At 43.8% G+C, this 21,732-nt stretch overlaps 2 protein-coding genes across 3 annotated transcripts in view; one reads left to right on the top strand and one right to left on the bottom strand.

Annotated features, from left to right (window-relative positions):
* Window positions 1-2,805: 2,805 nt before the first annotated feature.
* LOC310659234 (uncharacterized protein) lies at window positions 2,806-5,889 on the bottom strand. The gene is made up of 2 exons (XM_083402490.1): window positions 5,647-5,889; window positions 2,806-3,659 (listed from the first exon to the last, which is right to left on the bottom strand). The coding sequence occupies exons 1-2, from the start codon at window positions 5,837-5,839 to the stop codon at window positions 3,313-3,315; spliced, it is 540 nt and encodes a 179-aa protein (XP_083258616.1). The 5' UTR covers window positions 5,840-5,889; the 3' UTR covers window positions 2,806-3,312.
* Window positions 5,890-17,310: 11,421 nt separating this feature from the next.
* Window positions 17,311-21,732, top strand: part of GYS2 (glycogen synthase 2) — a 56,125-nt gene continuing 51,703 nt past the window's right edge. Inside the window, exons 1-2 of one of the 2 annotated variants that reach the window (XM_083402040.1) lie at window positions 17,311-17,571; window positions 17,656-17,902. In XM_083402040.1, coding sequence (XP_083258166.1) covers window positions 17,782-17,902 — 121 coding nt within the window. In that variant the 5' untranslated portion in view covers window positions 17,311-17,571; window positions 17,656-17,781. Of the gene's footprint in view, window positions 17,903-21,732 lie in introns of both variants that reach the window. The other variant, XM_083402039.1, reaches the window with a different exon arrangement.

The following is a 21,732-nucleotide window of genomic DNA, read 5'->3' on the forward strand; positions in this document are numbered from 1 at the left end:
CATTCAGATTCTATGTATGTGATGACGGGGTTGGGGGATAGAATTCTCCAAACATCTACAATCTGCCAGCTTTGCATTTATTATTATTATTATTCGGATGATTAATATTACAAGAAGATGCTAATTTTCTGCTTTTCTATAGGGTTTTATGTGACTAACTCATATGAGTACAGTGGTACCTCTGGTTACGTACTTAATTTGTTCTGGAGGTCCATTCTTAACCTGAAACTGTTCTTAACACGAGGTACCACTTTAGCTAATGGGGGCTGCAGCTGCACTGCCACTGTGCAATTTCTGTTCTCATCCTAAAGCAAAGTTCTTAACCCGAGGTACTATTTCTGGGTTAGCAGAGTCTGTAACCTGAAGCGTCTGTAACCTGAGGTACCACTGTAGACCTGTTGAAATCAACAGACTTTGGTTAAGTTAATTGACATTTCTGAAAAAGATTACTTTGCATTCAGGGAATGTCCCTAATTCACCAAGAGTTTGAGGCCTGCTGGCTACTCTCACTTGGTTTAGCCGGCCAGTTTCTAGGAACCACAGGTGAGAACTGAGTTCAGGGTGGGGACCAAAGGTGGACAAACTGCCCCCAAAGGAACACAATGTGTCCCCCAGCAGAGGCGGCTCTCCCCTCTAACACCCCATAAAACCCACACCGTACAAAGCCCTAAACACCCTAGGCCAGGCACCCCCAAACTCGGCCCTCCAGCTGTTTTGGAACATCCCTGACCACGGGTCCTGTTAGCTAGGGATGATGGGAATTGTAGTCCCAAAACCGCTGGAGGGTCGAGTTTGGGGATGCCTGGCCTAGGACTAGCTTAAGTCAGGAAGAGGAGTAAGTTTAAAAAGTGAAGGACCATATTATCTCTTAAGGCACTGGCCAGATCACTGATCTTCTGGAGAAGCCCTACTCATTTGTTTAGTTTCCATGTGAACTCTGGGCACCAGTATTTCAGAACACTTACCCCATTGATAGCAAATCGGCACCTACAATTCTGCTGTTTCACTTCCTGCTGAAAACATGTGTTTCTCATGAGTTTTTAGAGAACTAATTTGATTCAGTGATGGTCATTTGCTTTGTATTTTATAATCCTGTGCTAATCTGATGGTTCCGTTATGCAGTGACCTATTTTTATGAGTTGGTGCTTTGTAAATTGTCTCAAAGATGAATCTTATTTCACTAAGATCCAGTAGCATATGAAGCAGAGAGGAAAACTTGACAGCCAGTGCATGTTAAGAAGTACAATCTGAGTCATTTCCTCCAGGATCTATAAATCCTCTCTCGGACCCTGTTTTGAAAAGGCCTGTCCGAACCTCAACAATGGTGAATTTCTGCCTTGTTCACTGCAGATAAAAGGGATTCACAAATACTTTATTAGCCAGTGACAAAACTCCTGGATAGATAAAACAGAATTGGCAGGTGGGGTGGGATACAGTTGTATTTACAAACTGGGAAAGAGGCTGTGGCTCAATAGTAGAGCATGTTTTGCATGCAAAAGTGCCCAGGTTCAGCACATCTCCAGATAGGGAGATGCCCGAAACCTTGGGAGAGCCAGCCAGAGTTTTGATTCCTGCATTGCAGGGTGTTGGACCTCATTCTGTATACAATGTGGACATGACTGAACCAGATGGGCCCATGGTCTGATTTGCTAAAGCATCCTTTTATGCTCCTGGAAGGAGGGCAAAAGTCTGAGGGAAGCAAGTGTACATCATGGTGAAACCAGTATTCCCACTTTGCCTCATTGTAGATGAAAATTAAGTCACAACACTGGCCATTTTCACACCCATATTTTGACACAGATACACATTTTATTGTCAGAAAACAAACGTGCAGCTTTTGTGCCATGTTAATAGCACACAAAAAAGCATTGTTGACGAGACGGCAAACTTGAACATTGGTTGTGCTGAGGCCTAGTTCCCACTGAGGGTAAATTTAAGTCTTGACTACGGGTCCATGGGGTCACGAAGAGTCGGACATGACTAAATGACTCAACAACAACAATGGCAATACAGTTTGAATCTTTCTCCTCCCAAAATAATGGCCTCCACACTGAATATTTGTTATCACAAAAGGGGTCCAGCTTAACTTTCCCCCCGACGTTCTCATTTTCTTACAGGAGGAACTGTTTTTGTTATGAGGAAGTTTTGACACATAAGCTTCCACAAGTGGTCTGACATTGTGCAGCCCGGACAAAGGTTTTTCACCTCAGTGAGAACTAAGCCTAAGTTACAAAAAATACAGTGAATACAAGTAAATTCAAATGCAGTCTTCTTGGGTTTACATGGTAAATGGTGGGGCTGGACTCTGCTCTCCAAACTTCTTGAGTTTTACTACCAGGCCTGAGACAAGGCCTTAGGGAGGGGTTTTCACTTTGGTTCTGCAATTGAACGCTACATAAATTTTATGAAATAAATAATTCACCAATGCTTAACAAATGCCATTTTTCTCTGCCGTCCTTTTTTGTGACGCTACTCACTGGTACGTTGTAATGGCACCTCTTTCTGCGCCTGTGGCACTTCTATCAAGGCATGGGGACTGGCACCTCATTTTTTAAATCAAAAAGGAGGCATAAAGGTATAGAATGAAGGGTCGCCATTTGTCCTGCTTTAGAGAAGACAGTTGTCCATCAACGACTTCTTTGAATAGAAATTCAGGACTTCTTACTATACTAGGAAATGTTACCTGTGTAACCTCACCTGTGTAACTTCTCACTTAAGTGAGAAGAATTGTATTTCTATTTAAATCACATTAATTCCCCCCCCCTTCTAATTTTGCACATATAAATTATATATAAATTAACCTATAATTTAACTCATTCAGATTTTGTGCATAGCTGTGGTGATGCATTTTCTCTCTCCTTTTTTGGTGGTGTATAAATAGCCACCCAAGCAGAGCATCCCCTTCAGGAAAAACAACACATACTCTGGAAGGTTTTGGTCTATTTTAAAAGCAGGACAATAGCCTCCTTCATAAAGAAAAGACACATGGCATGTAATTAGAAGGACTTCTAAGTCTTTTTACCTGACAAAAAAAAAATTGTTCCTTTTATGAGAAGAGGCACCGAAGCAGAAGCATATACATTTTTGAAAGCGGGGGATGTTTAATAACCTCAGCCAGGGCTGAATATATTCTGGATTATTCTTAGGGCCAGAATTTGTAGTTTGCCTGATTTGTTGGTTTCAACAGTGTGTTTTTTTGTTTTGTGTTTTTTTAAGGGCTCTTTGTGGGTGCCTGAAATCGTTTCCCGAACCCAGTTATTGATATCTGTGCTACAAATGCCTGGCCCCAGGAATGGATTTGCCTTGCAAAGCTTAACAATCTTCTCCCCACATCTCCCCACACAGCTCTATCATCCTGTCCAGTTTGGGTTTCAGCAGGGACTGCAGCATTTTGCTGCTGCTGCTGCTCTGGGTGCCCAGTCCCCTGGTATTGGCATCCAAGACACCCCCCTGCCGTTTCCCGAATCGCAGTCCGAAAGGGTTGAAATTGAATTTGCTCCTGGTGAAGCGGAGCCTGCAAGAGATCTGGCTCTCCGTATCGCTCTCTTGGATGAGGTAGCAAAGACTGGACGGGTCTGCCGGGTTGAGAACCTCAGGGCCTCGGGCAGCGTGATAAGAATTCCTCTTGGCTTGGAAATCGTTGGCTGGATCTGCTGCATCTAGGAGGAAACTCGGGAACAATTAGCCTGTAGTGGTATTAGTGGTTGAGTGGAATGACCCCAGTTTAGTAATTCCATGGTTGTAAGATCTGGACAAACAGTGGCGTAGCGTGGGTTGTCAGCACCCGGGGCAAGGCAAGTAATTTGCGCCCCCCCCCCCGCTGCACTGTCCCTCCCCCAGATAGTCCCTCGCTCTCTCTCCGCACCGCACGCCTGGCACCCTCCCCTCCACAGTGGGCGGCGACCCGGCGGCTCGGATTGGGTTCGCACAGCCAGCACTGCAGTGAGAGAGAGAGAGTGAGCCAGGTAGGGGCAGAGAGCTGCGAGTGCGAGCACGCACCCCCCAGATGTTGCGCCCGGTGCGGCCGGCCCCCCCTGCACCCCCCACGCTACGCCACTGCAAACAGAGGATCCACTTATGTGGTCTAGCTTGCCAAAAAGGTCCAGCCTTGTTAGGCAAAACAGTTGGCCAAGCACAGGTGACTTGGGGCATAGCGTGGGTTGCTGGCACCCGGGCTGGGGCAAGTGTTGTGCTCCCTGGTGGACTGGGCAGCAGTCAGTCCCTTCACCAGTCAGCGTCTAATGAAGGGAGTCTCTCCTTGCAAACTAGCCGCAACCTGGGATCACAGAATTGTGAAGCCAGGAGCGCTGTTGTGTCGGATCCTGTCTCTGCAGTGCAGCACCCTGGGCAACTCATGTGGCTCTGGCAGTGCTTTCCTGCCTTCCTCTTCCTCCCTCCTGGGTGGGCAGCGCTGGTGCCCTCCCCTCCCCCCTCTTGGACAGACCAGGGATGGGGTGGACATGGGTGTCCCTTTGCCAGGCATGAGGAGAAGGAGGCACCACTACTGGCCCAGTCCCAAAGGCCCAGGCGCAGCTTGTCTCCCCACAGCTCTGGCCTCGATGAGGGAGCCTATCAGGGGGCACACTACATGCTGCACCACTGACCATAGGAGCTAATAGCTGGGGAATGTTCCGGAAGGAGAGAATGGATTCCAATTTGGGCAAACCCACTCATCTCTAAAAGTAAAGGTAAAGGGGACCCCTAACCATTAGGTCCAGTCGTGACTGACTCTGGGGTTGCGGTGCTCATCTCGCTTTATTGGCCAAGGGAGCCGGCATACAGCTTCCGGGCCATGTGGCCAGCATGACTAAGCCGCTTCTGGAAAACCAGAGCAGCGCACAGAAATGTTGTTTGCCTTCCCGCCGGAGCGGTACCTATTTATCTACTTGCACTTTGACGTGCTTTCGAACTGCTAGGTTGGCAGGAGCTGGGACTGAGCAACAGGAGCTCACCCCGTTGCGGGGATTCGAACCGCCGACCTTCTGATCTTCAAGTCCTAGGCTCTGTGGTTTAACCCACAGCGCCACCCGCATCCTAGTCCCACATTTAAGATGGCTGCCCAGCGCGTGACCAGCTTGCCATGACCTGAACTGGCAAGAGATCAGAATAAGCTGACTTTTGTCTAGAAGCTGCTATGCCCTTAGGGTTAGGGTTAGATCAGGCACCCCCAAACCTCGGCCCTCCAGATTTTTGGACTACAATTCCCATCACCCCTGACCACTGGTCCTGTTAGCAAGGGATCATGGGAGTTGTAGGGATCATGGGAGTTGTAGGCCAAAACATCTGAAAGGCCACAGGTTGGGGGTGCCTGAGTTAGATGGTCGAGAGAATAGAAACACCTAAACATTAGGAAGAATTTCCTGACAGTAAGAGCTGTTCGACAGTGGAATTTGCTGCCAAGGAGTGTGGTGGAGTCTCCTTCTTTGGAGGTCTTTAAGCAGAGGCTTGACAACCATATGTCAGGAGTGCTCTGATGGTGTTTCCTGCTTGGCAGGGGGTTGGACTCGATGGCCCTTGTGGTCTCTTCCAACTCTATGATTCTATGATTCTATGATTCTAGAACAACCACAACCCGGGAATAAAAGAACCAGCGGAGAGACAAGGTAGGCAGAACAGACAGGTGGATAAATAAGATGAAAGCCATACCTGAAAAATCAACCTGCAGGATGGACCTGATGTCCCCGTGAACAGGTTTTCCCCAAGTCCCATTCTGACCGATGACTGCCAGCAGGAACGACAAAAGCAAAAGCCTGATCATGTCACAGTCCTGATTCGTAAGGGTCGGCGGAGTGAGGAAAGGCGAGAAGACAGAAGGCGAGTTAGTGACAAGCCTCTTCATCTTACCGCATTTTGCAAAGGAGAAGAGTCGCGGCTCAGTGGTGGGTCATCGGCTCTGTCAGTCAATCCCTGGCATCTCCAGTTAAGGCTGGGAAAGACTACCTCCGTGAAACTCTGCAGAGATGCTGCCAGCCAGAGCAAACAATACTGACCCAGATGGACCAATGATCTGACTTGGTAGAAGGCAGCTTCCTGGGTTCCTCTGGGTTCTGATCTTTAACCAAGGAACTCAGAGCCATGTACAGGGAGAATCTGGGTATACACCATGGTATTCTCACAATGATTCTGTGCTATAGGTCAATCTGGCAAAAGCTTGTTTTTGTTTTGTTTTTGTTACAGTTAGTATTATTTATACATGATGTCTTTGTTTTTATTTTATTTTATTGCATTCCATTCTTTTTCCTCCCTTCCCCTCCCTTACCTTTGTTTGTTAACATTGCAAAAAAGGGTTTTTTTAAAAAAACAACAACAACAACTGGCAGACATTCTATGAGTTCACAGCTAAGCAAAGATTTGAACCGGAGTCTGTTATATATTATACTCTTTTCACTATACTGGTCTGGTGCTCATAAGTTTTCAAAACTTTCCCAGTCTTACTTAATTGTCATCTGGAAAGTAGCTAATTCCAACGAACCATTAAGACACCTTGAATTCTCTCTCTGTTGTGTGTGTGTTTGAGTAGTTTTGGAAAGGCAGGTTATAGACCATAACAAATAAATAGCAATGCTCAGTGCTTTTTTCCCCTCTAAAAAAATGTTTAGGGGTACTCTCCATTTTCCTACTTATATTGAAATACTGCCCCTCAATGAGGCCAAACTTAGATTTGCAAAATGTTTAGGGGTATGCGTCCCCCCAGAAAAAGCACTGGCAATGCTTACAGACCTTTATCATGAAAAATGCTTTTCCCGCCGCATCTATCTCATTCATATCTGCAGTCATTCATTCTCATTATGTCTTTAGTTTTTGCATTTTACAAGCGGCAAACAGATCGTGAAATGCTAGACAAGGTACACACAAGTAAAGTGATGCATTACTGTATTTCTCTGACAGAACTTTTCCTAAAGCTCTTTCTAACTGACTCGGGTGTGAATTTGAATGAATGAATGAAAACAAATAAATAAAGCTAGGGAAAAGGGCAAGAAAGAATGGGAGAAATAGACAGAAAGGTTGCACTACAATGGTAAACAAAGTGCAATGAGAAAATCTCGAGGAAGGAAAGAAAAGGTTTTGACAGAATGGACTGCAACAGAAAGTCTGGCAGAAAGGGAAGTTCTAGTAAAGTTAGAAAATGCAAGAGACGTGAAATGTTATAGAATATATGCAATTTCAGGACTGGCACCTTGCCTCTGGAGTCATTCTATAAACTCCTCTGGAGATCTCAGCGAATGCATGAAATAACATTCAGGAACTAATTCTGCCTTGAGAATTTTTGCAGTTGGTCCTTATGGATGCCAGATTCTTAGCCCTTCAGAGTACAAAGAACTCACCTTAGTCAACGAGTATCTGCCTCTCTCCGCTTCTCTCTCTCGAAGCAGCAGCCCTCTGTGAAGAAGACTGTTTTGCCCATCCTCTTTTTGTAGGCTCCATGAAGCTGTGAGGTTCACACCAACCATGATTTAATAGCAAGAATAAAGTGGAACCCTCTTTTGCTCCCACAAAACAATCCAGAAACTGATCATCATCATAACAACAGTGCCGCCTGCTGAACAGTGTTTGCAGTGCAGTAAAACTCTGGCCGTGTTCTCGGGCTCAGCTGAGAATTCAGCTATAAGTTTGAACAGAACAGGACCAGGACCCTCATCCTAGAGAGGGCCAGTGTGGTGTAGTGGTTAAGAGCGGTAGTCACGTAATCTGGGGAACCGGGTTCGTGTCTCCACTCCTCCACATGCAGCTGCTGGGTGACCTTGGGCCAGTCACACTTCTTTGAAGTCTCTCAGCCCCACTCACCTCACAGAGTGTTTGTTGTGGGGGAGGAAGGGAAAAGGAGATTGTTAGCCGCTTTGAGACTCCTGAAGGGGAGTGAAAGGCGGGATATCAAATCCAAACTCCTCCTCCTCCTCCTCTTCTTCTTCTTCTTCTTCTTCTTCTTCTTCTTCTTCTTCTTCTATGCAAACTTATTGTCCATGCTTAAACTCATGTGTAGACGCATCTCCTCCTCCTCCTCCTCCTCCTCCTTGTCTTCCATAAACACGGTTTTAACAATGAGTCCATAAGTGACTGTGGAGGCCAATTCTGGATCCACACGTCCTTCCACAGTGGGGACATTGGTTCCCCTATCAAAAATGACCTTGTGACGTACCAGCACACATTGGATAAGGGGCATATTTTGAAGCTAGCAGGGACTGAAGGACCCTGTTCTGCCCGCTGACTTGTTCCTGCACAAGCTATCAAAGGGCTCATGGACACATATATTCTTTTCTTTTTTTAAAATTCATTTTCACTTTTAGCATTTATCATCATACATAAATCATAATCATTTTACAAATAGGATTCTCAGAATCTCCAAACTTCCCTCCTTGGTTTCCCCAGATATTCTTTTCAAACTGCATCGTTGTCATATTCTCCATATTTTCCGAAAACTCAATTTTTATCATCGTTCTCTCTTCATTGCAAGTGTTTTCAAAATCCTGCCCATGTTTTCAATTGTTTAAAGTGTTCTTTTAAGTCTTTTTTAAAATTCGCCATTCTTTGTCAAATTTATTGTCCTCTTAATCTCTGATTTTCCCAGTCATTTTCGCCAATTTGGCATAGTCCATCATCTTTACCTGCCATCCTTCTTTTGTAGGTAGATTGTCCTCATTCCATCTTTGGGCAAGTAGCATCCACACAGCTGTTGTAGCATACATAAATAGTCTCTTCTGATCCTTAGGTATTTCTGGACCTAATATTCCTAGTAAGAAAGCTGCAGGTGTTGTTGTTTTTTACAAAAGTAATTTTAAACATTTTTTCCAACTCATTATAAATCATTTCCCAATATACCTTTGCTTTTTTACATCTCCACCACATGTGGCAAAATGTGCCTTCTTTCTCTTTATACTTCCAACATGTATCTGTAGCGGTTCTATACATTTTAGCTAGTTTAGTAGGAGTTAGGTACCAGCGATACATCGTTTTCCTATACTTCTCTTTCAGCGTACAGATAAAGGTAAAGGGACCCCTGAACATTAGGTCCAGTCGTGACCGACTCTGGGGTTGCGACGCTCATCTCGCTTTATTGGCCGAGGGAGCCGGCGTACAGCTTCCAGGTCATGTGGCCAGCATGACTAAGCCGCTTCTGGCGAACCAGAGCAGCGCACGGAAACACCATTTACCTTCCCGCTGGAGCGGTACCTATTTATCTACTTGTACTTTGCCGTGCTTTTGAACTGCTAGGTTGGCAGGAGCAGGGACCAAGCAACGGGAGCTCACCCCGTCGCGGGGATTTGAACCGCCGACCTTCTGACCGGCAAGTTCTAGGCTCTGTGGTTTAACCCACAGCGCCACCCGCGTCCCGTGCTTTCAGCGTACAACATGCTGTGAATTTTAAATCTTCCCTCCATAACTTTTCCCATGATGCCAATTGTATAGTATATCCAATATCCCTTGCCCACATGGACACATATAGTCTCACCCTTCAGCATCATTAAATAGGACCTGAATGCACCTGCAGACAGAAGGTCCCAGGATCATTTCCCAGTGTCTCCAGGTAGAGCTTGGAATGGACCCAGCCTGGAATCCTGAGAGCCACTGCCAGTCAATGTAGGTGGTGTTGAGATTTCTATTCCACCTTAAGGAGCAGAGGTGTGGAACTGTTGCATGTCACATGTCTGTTTACATTCCAGCACAGTATGCTGAGAACTTCCATTGTGTGTATGTTGTTGTTTAGTCATTTAGTCATGTCCGACTCTTCGTGACCCCATGGACCAGAGCACGCCAGGCAGGCCTGTCTTCCACTGCCTCCCGCAGTTTGGTCAGACTCATGTTGGTAGCTTCAAGAACACTGTCCAACCATCTCATCCTCTGTCGTCCCCTTCTCCTTGTGCCCTCCATCTTGCCCAACATCAGGGTCTTTTCCAGGGAGTCTTCTCTTCTCATGAGGTGGCCAAAGTATCGGAGCCTCAGCTTCAGGATCTGTCCTTCCAGTGAGCACTCAGGGCTGATTTCCTTCGGAATGGATAGGTTTGATCTTCTTGCAGTCCATGGTGCTCAAGAGTCTCCTCCAGCACCATAATTCAAAAGCATCAATTCTTCGGCGATCAGCCTTATTCATGGTCCAGCTCTCACTTCCATACATCACTACTGGGAAAACCATAGCTTTAACATTGTGTGTATAGCTTTTGTTTTTCCTGTCCCTCTGAGAAGACATAGAGAGAGACGACGCGTTTCTTTGTCCTGATTTATGATTAATAAATCTGTAGTTGTAGTATGCATTCACAAGCCTCACGCCTATTCTGTGTGCGCAGCTCAATCTGCTGATAGTGTGCCCTGGCTTTGAAGCCCAGGTCGCTGATTTACGTCGGAGCAGAGGCCAGTGGGTCTTCACAGCGGGACGGCTGGAAGGAAATGACTCAGCTGGGGCTAGCCAGCTGGCCTTGCGACCCTCCGCATGCCGACAGGTGGTCCTGAACTGAGTGGACTAATGGTCTGGATCGGTCCAAGGCAGCATCCTTTGTTCCTAAGGTTTGATCGCAGTTCAGAGTGTTTCTGCAAAAGAACCCTTCTCCCCTGTTTCTCGGTTCATCTTCTTGCAGACGACACCTGCCAGGACACTGTCAAGGAAGTTTTGGTCCAGAATGCACCATTAGCATTTAATAAAAAAAATCCTTTGTATCCATCTCTAGCTTTCCCCCTCCTTCTCCCTTCCCTGGTTTCTTGTTTGATGTCCTGCCAGAAGAATTGCCCCAGATATCTCAAAACCTTGCTCACCTTTTTGTGACGTATTCATTGGTGCCAACATTTTGCCCTATTGTGGCTTTTGAACGTTCTCTCTCTCTCTCTCTTTCTCTAGTGAATCAACATGGATGGCTACTTATGGTTTTTTTGTGCTTCGTGATGAAATTGCTGCCACAGATCTTCTAAAAGTCCTGTTCCTATCAGAGAATTCCATAGGAAAGTCATCACCGATGGCGCTAGATGCACGTGGGTGATGTAAAAGGAATGCAACTTGGGAGTGGTGAAAGGGAGAGAATTAGGCTGACATCGAAAGCGGCTTGGTATAAATCTGTAGAAGTCGTTTTTTCTGCCAGCCATCCTCCTGCAGCACGTATCTCAAGGCTCATAGGAACATCGGAATAAGATGCTTGGTCCATCTACACTGACTGGCAGAAGAAATTCTCCATGATTTTGGCCCTCCCTGGAGAGGTCAGGAATTGACTCTGGAAGTCTCTGCATGCAAAGCTGCGACCCTATCACTGAGCTACACCTGATCCTTCCCCTATAATTCAGGACTAGAGAGGTTGCAAAACTCCAGTGGTAAGGCAATAGGTTTAAATGGGTGTGTAGTGACCTCTGCTGGTATGCCGAGGCAATGAAAACCCTTGATGTGTTTTCTTGTTTTTATTTCTTTATTTCTTTTTTTTCCCCTTTAAAAAATTTATTAATGTTCTTATGTCACATATGTATATATTTGTTGTTGTTGTTTAGTCGTTCAGTCGTGTCCGACTCTTCGTGACCCCATGGACCAGAGCACGCCAGGCACTCCTGTCTTCCACTGCCTCCCACAGTTTGGTCAAACTCATGTTGGTAGCTTCGAGAACACTGTCTAACCATCTCGTCCTCTGTCATCCCCTTCTCCTTGTGCCCTCCATCTTTCCCAACATCAGGGTCTTTTCCAGTGAGTCTTCTCTTCTCATGAGGTGGCCAAAGTATTGGAGCCTCAGCTTCACGATCTGTCCTTCCAGTGAGCACTCAGGGCTGATTTCCTTAAGAATGGATGCATTTGATCTTCTTGCAGTCCATGGGACTCTCAAGAATTTCCTCCAGCAGCATAATTCAAAAGCGTCAATTCTTCGGCGATCAGCCTTCTTTATGGTCCAATGTATATATTATCATATTACATTACAGGGCATATTATAATATAATTTCCAACATGTATACAAAGTTTATATACCAAATTTATGTACCTAAAGAAAGAACAAAGAAAAAACAAAGACAGAAAGCCATTTCAAAATAATATTTGTACCAACACTACGGACTTCCTATCAATCTCATTGTATATTCCTTTTTTACAAATGAACGTACTCTTATTATTGTATATTTCTTTACATTTTATCTAATACATTCCTATATCAATATGTACCCTTAATCTTGTTTCTTAATCTTGTTTCTTGAGTTGAGTTGATGTGTTTTCTTATGAATTTTGCATCAAGGGTACTTGTGTGACCTCCTTTATAGTGAGGATGGTAATATGGCACACTGAGCAAGGACAAAATTGGTGCCCCCCCCCCACTTGGAGTAGATACCTACATAAATAAATATAGGTTGCATTATTATTATTATTAGCCCTGTGCGGGGCAACCGCTTGCACCACCCTAAAACTGGAGTGGGCTGTCTGGCCTAAGAGGAAGAATAACCCCAAAAAGGGAGGCCGAGGGCATAAATAATAAATAAGATTATGATGATTATTATTATTGATGTCTGCTTGGGCTTTTCCCACCAGTATAACCATCCTTGGGAGGGGAGGGGAGAGAGCCAGGTAGCTAATACTATACATCTTCCCCCTGCCCCAACCAACATGGATGATAGCATCTTCATGTAGGGAATTTTCTTGATGGAAATGCTATGGGACCCTGTGTAGCCTAGTGGTTAGAGTGTTGGGCTCGGAGCTGGGAGACCAGGGCTTGAATTCCCACTCGGCCATAAAGCTCATGGGGTGGCCTTGGACCAGTCACAGTCTCTCAGCCTAACCTACCCCGCAGGGTTGTTGTGAGGGAAAATAATAATAATAATAATAATAATAATAATAATAATAATAATAATAATTATTATTATTATTATTATTATTATTATTATTATTATTATTTTATTATACCGCCCTACACCCGGAGGTCTCAGGGTGGTTCACAGAAAAGATCAACATAAAAACCACAAAATATATAATCAAAATAAAAACAACAACCCAATACCCCCCCCCCCGAGCCACATTTTCATAGAATCATAGAATCATAGAGTTGGAAGAGACCACAAGGGCCATCGAGTCCAACCCCCTGCCAAGCAGGAAACACCATCAGAGCACTCCTGACATATAGTTGTCAAGCCTCTGCTTAAAGACCTCCAAAGAAGGAGACTCCACCACACTCCTTGGCAGCAAATTCCACTGTCCAACAGCTCTTACTGTCAGGAAGCTCTTCCTAATGTTTAGGTGGAATCTTCTTTCTTGTAGTTTGGATCCATTGTTCCGTGTCCGCTTCTCTGGAGCAGCAGAAAACAACCTTTCTCCCTCCTCTATGTGACATCCTTTTATATATTTGAAGATGGCTATCATATCACCCCTTAACCTCCTCTCCAGGCTAAACATGCCCAGCTCCCTTAGCCGTTCCTCATAAGGCATCGTTTCCAGGCCTTTGACCATTTTGGTTGCTCTCCTCTGGACATGTTCCAGTTTGTCAGTGTCCTTCTTGAACTGTGGTGCCCAGAACTGGACACAGTACTCCAGGTGAGGTCTGACCAGAGCAGAATACAGTGGCACTATTACTTCCCTTGATCTAGATGCTATACTCTTATTGATCCTATTGATTTTAAAAGGGTGTAGGATCTCAATCAGGTCAACCAAAGGCCTGGTTAAAAAGGAACGATTTTGCCTGGTGCCTAAAACTGTATATTGAAGGCGCCAGGTGAACTTCCCTGGGGAGAGCATTCCACAGACAGGGAGCCACTGCAGAGAAGGCCCTGTTCTCGTTTTGCCACCCTCTGGACCTCTCGAGGAGGAGGCACATGAAGAAGGGCCTCAGAAGATTATCTCAGGGTCTGGGTAGGTTCATATGGAAAGAGGTGGTCCTTGAGGTATTGTGGTCCTGAGTCATTTAAGGCTTTATAGATCAAAACCAACACTTTGAATTGGGCCCGGAAACTAACTGGTAGCCAGTGCAGCTGGACCAGGATCGGTGTAATATGCTCAAACCGTCTTGCTCCAGTGAGCAACCCAACTGCTAAATTTTGCACTATCTGAAGTTTCCAAACTGTCTTCAGAGGAAATGAGAAGGAGGAGATCCATATTTGCTATCTTGTGTTTTTAAAAAAATAATATTTATTAAATATTTTATAATTATAAAAGGAAAGACAATAAAGAAAAACAATACATAGATTCAACAAACAATACGTCAACAATAAAAAAGAATACAATACAACAATACAACATAAAGAAAACAAAAACATTTAAACACACATCCAAATTTCATATCTATATCTTTCATTTGCTTATTTCCTCGACTTCCTTGCACCTCCCTTTTTTGTATTCTAGTTCAAATTTGCTAATTCAACAAATCCTTTCCCTCTTCTTCAATTTTTGTTCTATTATTTATCCTAACACAATTTAACCTTAACTTTTCCACTTTAACACATTAACAATTAATATTCATATAATTCTTAATAACACTTCTGCTAAAACCATATAACTTCATTCCAATATTCTCATATTTGCTATCTTGAGCTCCTTGGGTAATAAATACATAAAAGAAAATAGAAAGAAAGGTTTAGCCCCACAGACCCAACGTCATTTACCAAATCCAGTCCAATCCTCTCCCTCTCCTCTCACCTCTTCATATGTTTTTATTTATTTATTATTGAGGATCAGGAGATACAGTCATTGATTTCTAATTTGTGTCCTAAATATATGCACACTTAAAAACAAAACAAAAAACTATACTATGTTGAGAGTCAAAGAAAATATTATTTTACACCCATAGTCCGCTAGAGGGACCCCTCTTCATTTAGCTTGCGAGTTGTGGATGATCTAAGATAGGGTTGCCAAATTTCAAAAAGTGAAAATCTGGACACAAAGGTTTTTGAGCTTTTTGTGCATAATCTCAAAAAAGAGAGAAGTTTTTGAACTATTTTAAAGGAAATTCACCAAAATCTACACCTGGATTTTCCTGGACATTCTAGTGATTCCCACCCGGACACTGCTTCCGACGGCCGGATCCTGGCAATGTATGGCAATGTATCTAAGATGGCTTTTGCCAACCTGGTTTCCTCCAGATGTTGTAGACGACAACTCCTATCAGTCTGAATTGTAGTACAAAACATCTGGAGGGAACCAAGGCTGGTGAAGACTTGGTTTCAGAGATGGTACTCTTCCATCTCAGTTTTATTCCGGCTCTCACTGTCTGTGTCATACCTTTCTGTGTGTCCTGATCTCCAGACAACAACGGGACTGTTTCCTGTTGCAGTGGTTTACAAGAAAACTGTGTCCAGTTCTGGGCACCACAGTTCAAGAAGGACACTGACAAACTGGAACGTGTCCAGGGGAGGGCAACCAAAATGGTCAAAGGCCTGGAAACGATGCCTTATGAGGAATGGCTAAGGGAGCTGGGCATGTTTAGCCTGGAGAAGAAGAGGTTAAGGGGTGATATGATAGCCATGTTCAAATATATAAAAGGATGTCACGTAGAGGAGGGAGAAAGGTTGTTTTCTGCTGCTCCAGAGAAGCGGACACGGAGCAATGGATCCAAACTACAAGAAAGAAGATTCCACCTAAACATTAGGAAGAACTTCCTGACAGTAAGAGCTGTTGGACAGTGGAATTTGCTGCCAAGGAGTGTGGTGGAGTCTCCTTCTTTGGAGGTCTTTAAGCAGAGGCTTGACAACCATATGTCAGGAGTGCTCTGATGGTGTTTCCTGCTTGGCAGGGGGTTGGACTCGATGGCCCTTGTGGTCTCTTCCAACTCTATGATTCTATGATTCTATTCTATGATTCTATGAAAACACTGTATCTATGATGTTAGCTCCTTTGCACCCTGATAAACATGCTGTAATTCATTGCACACCCTCCAACATTCCTCAGATGAAAATTAGGACATTTCTCACTCACTCCCTACTGACCATCCTCGATCCCCTATTTTTTTCCCATCCTCCCACCATGCAGAGAACATTTCCTATCAAAAAAAGGGACGAGTGCCACCATCACGACATCAATGAGATACAGCAAACACACCCTCCACCGTCCTGAGAAAAATCCCTAAATCCTGATTTTATTTTATTCTTCAGTAGATTTACAAAAAGAAAAGCACACAAAATTGGCGCCCCCTAAGCACACACCAATAAATACACTTTAGAAAGGGGTAAGCTTAGATGGGGATGCACAAAGCATTAAAAAAAAAAAGGAGACTCCTTGTGTTCCACTTTCCTCTCCCTTTCTTCTCGCGCAGGGAGGCCCTGTGCCCCAGGGCTGGTGTGTCACGCGGGGCTGTTTCTCGCGGTCCGCAGCCTCTCCTCCTCACCTGTTCTCCAGTAGCCTTGTCTTTTGCTCCATGCTATGTCTACCATGGGACGCGGGTGGCGTTGTGGTCTAAACCACAGAGCCTAGGGCTTGCCGATCAGAAGGTCGGCGGTTCGAATCCCCGCAATGGGGTGAACTCCTGTTGCTCGGTCCCAGCTCTTGCCAACCTAGCAGTTTGAAAGCACATCAAAGCGCAAGTAGATAAATAGGTACCACTCTGGCGGGAAGGTAAACGGCGTTTCCATGCACTGCTCTGGTTCGCCAGAAGTTGCTTAGTCATTCTGGTCACATGACCCGGAAGCTCGGCCAGTAAAGCGAGATGAGCGCCACAACCCCAGAGTCATCCGCGACTGGACCTAAGGGTCAGGGGTGCCTTTACCTTTACCTATATCTACCATAAGCAGGATAAATCATGCCAAGATGGCAAATATATTTGTATCAGCTTGATTTGCAAAATGCATGCAAATCCTGCTTGCCTCAGCTTGAGATGTAGGTTTACCTTTGATGGCTGAAGTGCAGACGAAAACAAAGAAAGTAATACAATAATTTGGAACTGTGTGTGAAAAAATAGTAGAAATAGTAGAAATAATAATACAATGAGTCTAATCGGAAGTCAAATGTGTTTATTTTGTTTTGTTTCCCCCCCTTTCTTTCTTTTTTCCTTTCCCTCCCCTTTTTCTTCTTCCTTTTCTCTTTTTTTTTTTTTGTGTGCCTCCTTTCTTGGTCTTCCTCTTTTTGATTTGTTAAGAAGGAGATAAAGAGATAAAAGTGTAATATGAAAACTTCAGTAAGTCAAAAGTGATGGTGTGTAATTTTTCTATTACTATTTATATATTGTTAAAATCGGTGAATTGTAATGAATTGATGTAACAATTGCTGTGGTTTTCCCCTTTGCTATTGTTGAATTCTAAATAAAGTATTATTCTTCTCTTAAAAAAATAAAAAATAAAAAAATGGTCGCTGAAGTGCAGAACATCCACACCTCTGGGAAGAGTTTCGATCTGGGATTTCTCCACGTGCCTCTCTGGAAATTTGGGCAGGGCTCCAACTGGGTGGCTTGAAGGCAGGCACTTCCCCCCCAAGGGATTGGCTTAAGGCAATTCACAGCCCTTTGGCTTATTCCTGAGTCTGGGGGCTTTCAGGAATGCTGAGCGATGAGTCCGGTGGCAATTCTTTACTCCTGATCTGGGGCCTATTCTTGCCCTCGCCGGACAGCTTGGATTTCCCCCCCTCCCCCTTCCAGCCAGCAATAACAGCAGCAGAAGCAGAAGCCTCTTCGGACAAGCCTGGGGGATTTTGCTGAGCCAATTTAAAGGCTGGTGGGTCAGGCCATTTTCATTAGCCGTCAAGCTCTCTGGGCAAGTTTCGCTTCTTCTTGAAACCTCTTTGGGCTTTGTTTTCAGGCGGTGCTAAACAAGGAGATCCTCCCAGCAGCAGGAGGAAAATATCATCATTTTTAAAAAAGAGGCATAAAGGCTGTAAGGACTGAGTTGTGCCGTGTAACCCAAGCAATAGCCACAGCATCACCAATGCCTCTGGTACGATCGCTCTCCGTCACCTCTCTCAATGGGCTTCCTCAGTGGGAAGACGAAGATCTCCCAGTGGAGGATTTATTACTTTTCGAAGTGGCTTGGGAAGTGACTAATAAAGGTTTGTACTCCTCCTCTTCTTCTTCATCTACCTGTGAGCTACAGGTAATTTTACTTCTGGTTGCCTTAGTGCTGGAATCCGGGGAGGTAGAATTGGGGTTCCAATCTTTATTTGCTTGTCTTTAAAAAGGGTCCCAGACCTCATTGTTACCTATCCAATGATGGACAATATAGTATCACGAAACCATGAAAATTAAACCCAAACTGCCAAATAGAATGCATAAATCAACAAGAGCATTTCAAACACCGTGGTTAAAAGCACAGCGCAGCAGAGCAGAAACCTTTCAGATTCCAGCTTGAAGCCTCATCCTCATATGCTTTTAATTAAGGTATTGGAAAAACAAAGTTTATATATTCCGGGCTGAAGCTGCAACCCTACATGTTATAAATTAAGGGTTGGAGAAACACAGTTAAAATGTTAATTAAGGTTTTTATTCATTAGGAACTGGAGAAGCCAAATGTTATTTTAAGAGTAGTCCGTCCTTTCGTAAAGATAAGAAGTCAAGGAACAGGTGTGTATTTATTTGAAGAGAGCGTGACATGAGATGGGCACATGTAACTAACTGTACGTGGTGCCCACTGTGAATCGCTATGTGTTGCAGTTTTTGCAAGCAGGTTAGAGCTTTAACCCGCTTGAACATTCTCGCTCAATCCATGAGATTCTCAGCAGAAATATATTTCGTTCATTCCCAGAGTGTAGCAGAGCTGGTAAATTTTGAACAAATTGGAGTACGAATTGGAAATCACCACCATTTAAAAGAAAGAAAGAAACTGAGAACATTGCAGACGCCTTCCCTGAAATTTTACCTTCTAGATGTTTGTGGACATACCTTGAAACAATTTCCCATCTTGGTGATCCATTTTCAAGTAATAAGTATCGAATGCATTACTTTAGTGTTTATTCCCTTCCTTCACTTATATGAAAAGGAACCACATTGCCCATGATTGGGAAGACTAGAAAACATTCAAATCTGGTGAATATTTTACTGAGGCTCCTGCCTTCCTCCATTCCCCAATTTGTTTCAATTCTAGCACAAAGGTAACTTTCTACTCTGCTTGTGTGGGATGCTAGAATTTGGAAACAGGTTCAGATGCTGGTTGCTTTTGATACTGTTAAGATCTGCTATTAACATAGAAGTATATGTCTGTTAGGAGTCTGACTGCACTTATTTTGTCCTCCTAAATTTATTTGGCTAGATTTCCACTGTTAACACGATTGCTTTCACTGTGTCGCCACATTAAGACACTTACCTATTTGCATCCATTAATCCGTGTCTGCATTTCAGAGTTGGAGTGATTGTTGAATTTGAAATGGTGGGGAGAACCAGTTCAGACAACCATTTGTTATGCAGCAAGGTCCGCTTCAGGGTGACTTTTCAGTTAAAACTTTGGCACGGAAAGTAGGGATGGGGGAAGAAATCCAATTTGGGTTGCGTTTAAAGGTGAACCTCCCCGATTTGCACGTTCCGAAACACTACAAAAAAACTGAAGCCTGATGATCCTTGGACATTTGCACTTCTTATTTGTAATATGTAATGTGAACAAAAGGAGCTTGTGCAAAAAAAAAAAAAAAATGTATATATTCGTGAACACAGTATAGAAAAATGCATTATATTAGGGGGAATTGCTTTGCAGAAATGTGTAAATTGCATACAAAAATGTGTCTCTTAGGAGTGAAATCACACTAAAATGACAATGAATTTTCGTGAGGATTTTTTGGGGGGTGAAATGGGATGTGGGAATGTGGAGAACAGAAGAGTGGGGAAATGAGAAACTAAGAGGAACCGAAATTGACAGGTATGCGCATCCCTCGTGGCAAGCGGGTCTTTGGAATTGCCATATATAGGAACTCTCTGTGACTCACCATATTTCAAAGGTTTTCAGAGAAGCAATGATCCACAATTCTTACATGTGCTAGAGAATTTGCATAGCAACCTAACCAAAAATTCAGTGTAAGCCTTTACTATGATTAGAAAAAGATGTGCAATTTGTGCCCTTCGAATAGTTGCTAAGCTTAAAAACGATGTTCTCTTGAAGCATTTCCCTTCTTTCTGAAGGATAAAAGTAGCTGCTCCCAATCTTGCCATCATCTACAATTCTGCTTTGCCACTTAATCTCATTTTTCTTGGATGCTTAGAATTAGAAGTGAAACAAATTTATTCCCCCAATTTTCCCAAATTTGTTTCCCTGATTTCTCCTGTTTCCCAAAATGTTTTGTGCTGCTAAACCTCCATATTTCCCCTGAATATTTCACATTTTGGGGCATATCATTTGATACCTATAGTATTTGGCATTGTATTTTACTTCAAAAATTGAGAACATTGGAGAACAGTCATATAGGTTCTGACAGATGACATGCAACTGTATTTAATATTTCACCACAGATGGCCAGGGAGCTGCATGCAATACAACCACAAGGATTTGAATTTATAAACTCCAAACTCAGAATGGCAAAAATTGCAAGTGTTGGCGAGCTTAGAATATTCGCAAATGATAATTTCAGCACTAGTTTGAATGGGTTTGGCCTCCGGGTTGCTAATGGGTGATGAAGGGTAAGTTTGAAGGGCTTGTTTTTGCTTCAACCTTTGAGTGAATCAAACCTGGTTTTGCATCCTAGAGAGACACCCAAATTATATCACACTCGAGACACGCAAGCTGAATTTTGCATCGTCTCAGTACAATTGGGTTGCCTCTATCTTTTTTTCCTGGTGGAGACCTGTGTTCTTTTTTTAAATGTAACAGATGCTACTAGGAGCCATTCTGGTGCAGCATACTGGGCAGAGACCCGAGTTCAAATCCGTGCTGTGACACAAAAGCGTAATAGGTAAACCCTGGGCTGTGAGAATAAATGATGGGCTCCATGGGCATTTCTTCCAGCTCCTTAGAAAGGTTATAAAGAAATGTGCTCTTTATGATGTAGCTGCATGTTTCAAAGGCCAGGGCATTGTTTGTATTCCACAAAACATGCAGAGCCCAGCTGGGGAACGACCCCCCCTCCAATGGTGTAGTGTAAATGAGTTACAATGAGTAAATGATTGACCTCCCCTCTTGTTCTCTGTGTGTGGCTAAAGGTAAAGATTTCAGCTGAGAGAGTCATTTGTAAAAACTGAAATCTTAACCCGCAGGAGGACAAATATTAGGCTGGTCTCTGAAAACACATTGTCGAGGGTTGAAATTCTTCTCAGTAGTGCTGGAGACCGAAAAACAACATGAAAACGTATTGGGGACTTACGATGCTCTTTGTGATCATAGAATCATTGAACTGTAGAATTCATCTCATCCAACCCCCTGAAATGCAGGAATATAAGTGTTAATATATAGATAATAAGTGGCAATATATATTGGTTGAGCAGGTAACGATCAAGCACACAGGCAACTTGACAGCAGTGCAGTAAGCCTGCAATTTTCACTCATTTAACTTGCGCTCATTCAGCTTTACGTACTTGGCGATTTTTAAAAAATCAGAGTGGGTGGAAAGGGTCAGGCATCTGTGGCGGGAAGACATTAGCAATCTCACCTCCCATTGCACCCAATGTGTTTTGACTATAGGCAATTTTCGCTTCAGGCGTGACCGCTGAGCAAGTTGCGGGCTTACTGTACATACTGTATGTTGAGCAAAAGCAACAAGCCATGTATATAAGGAAAAAACGAGAGGTTGGACTTACCCATGTTATATGTAGGAGAAGAGGAGCAGAATTTGTTTACCTGATCAGGAATCAGTGAATCTGCCATCGCTATGAACTGCGCCATTGGCATAGACATGTTTGGGATCGAGCTTACTTGATGGTGGATTTTGGTGGTTTCCTTTTAAACTTGCCATAAATGAGAGGC

The sequence above is a fragment of the Podarcis tiliguerta genome (assembly GCF_965153285.1).
Source record: "Podarcis tiliguerta genome assembly, chromosome: 10".
Lineage (NCBI taxonomy): Eukaryota > Metazoa > Chordata > Lepidosauria > Squamata > Lacertidae > Podarcis > Podarcis tiliguerta.

Bases quoted from the DNA above. Each gene is read 5' to 3' on its own strand.
- LOC310659234 (XM_083402490.1), bottom strand. From the start codon at position 5,839: ATGAAGAGGCTTGTCACTAACTCGCCTTCTGTCTTCTCGCCTTTCCTC. The intron at 3,660-5,646 runs GTATGGCTTTCA...GTTTCCTCCTAG, and splicing joins CCTGCAGGTTGATTTTTCAG to ATGCAGCAGATCCAGCCAAC.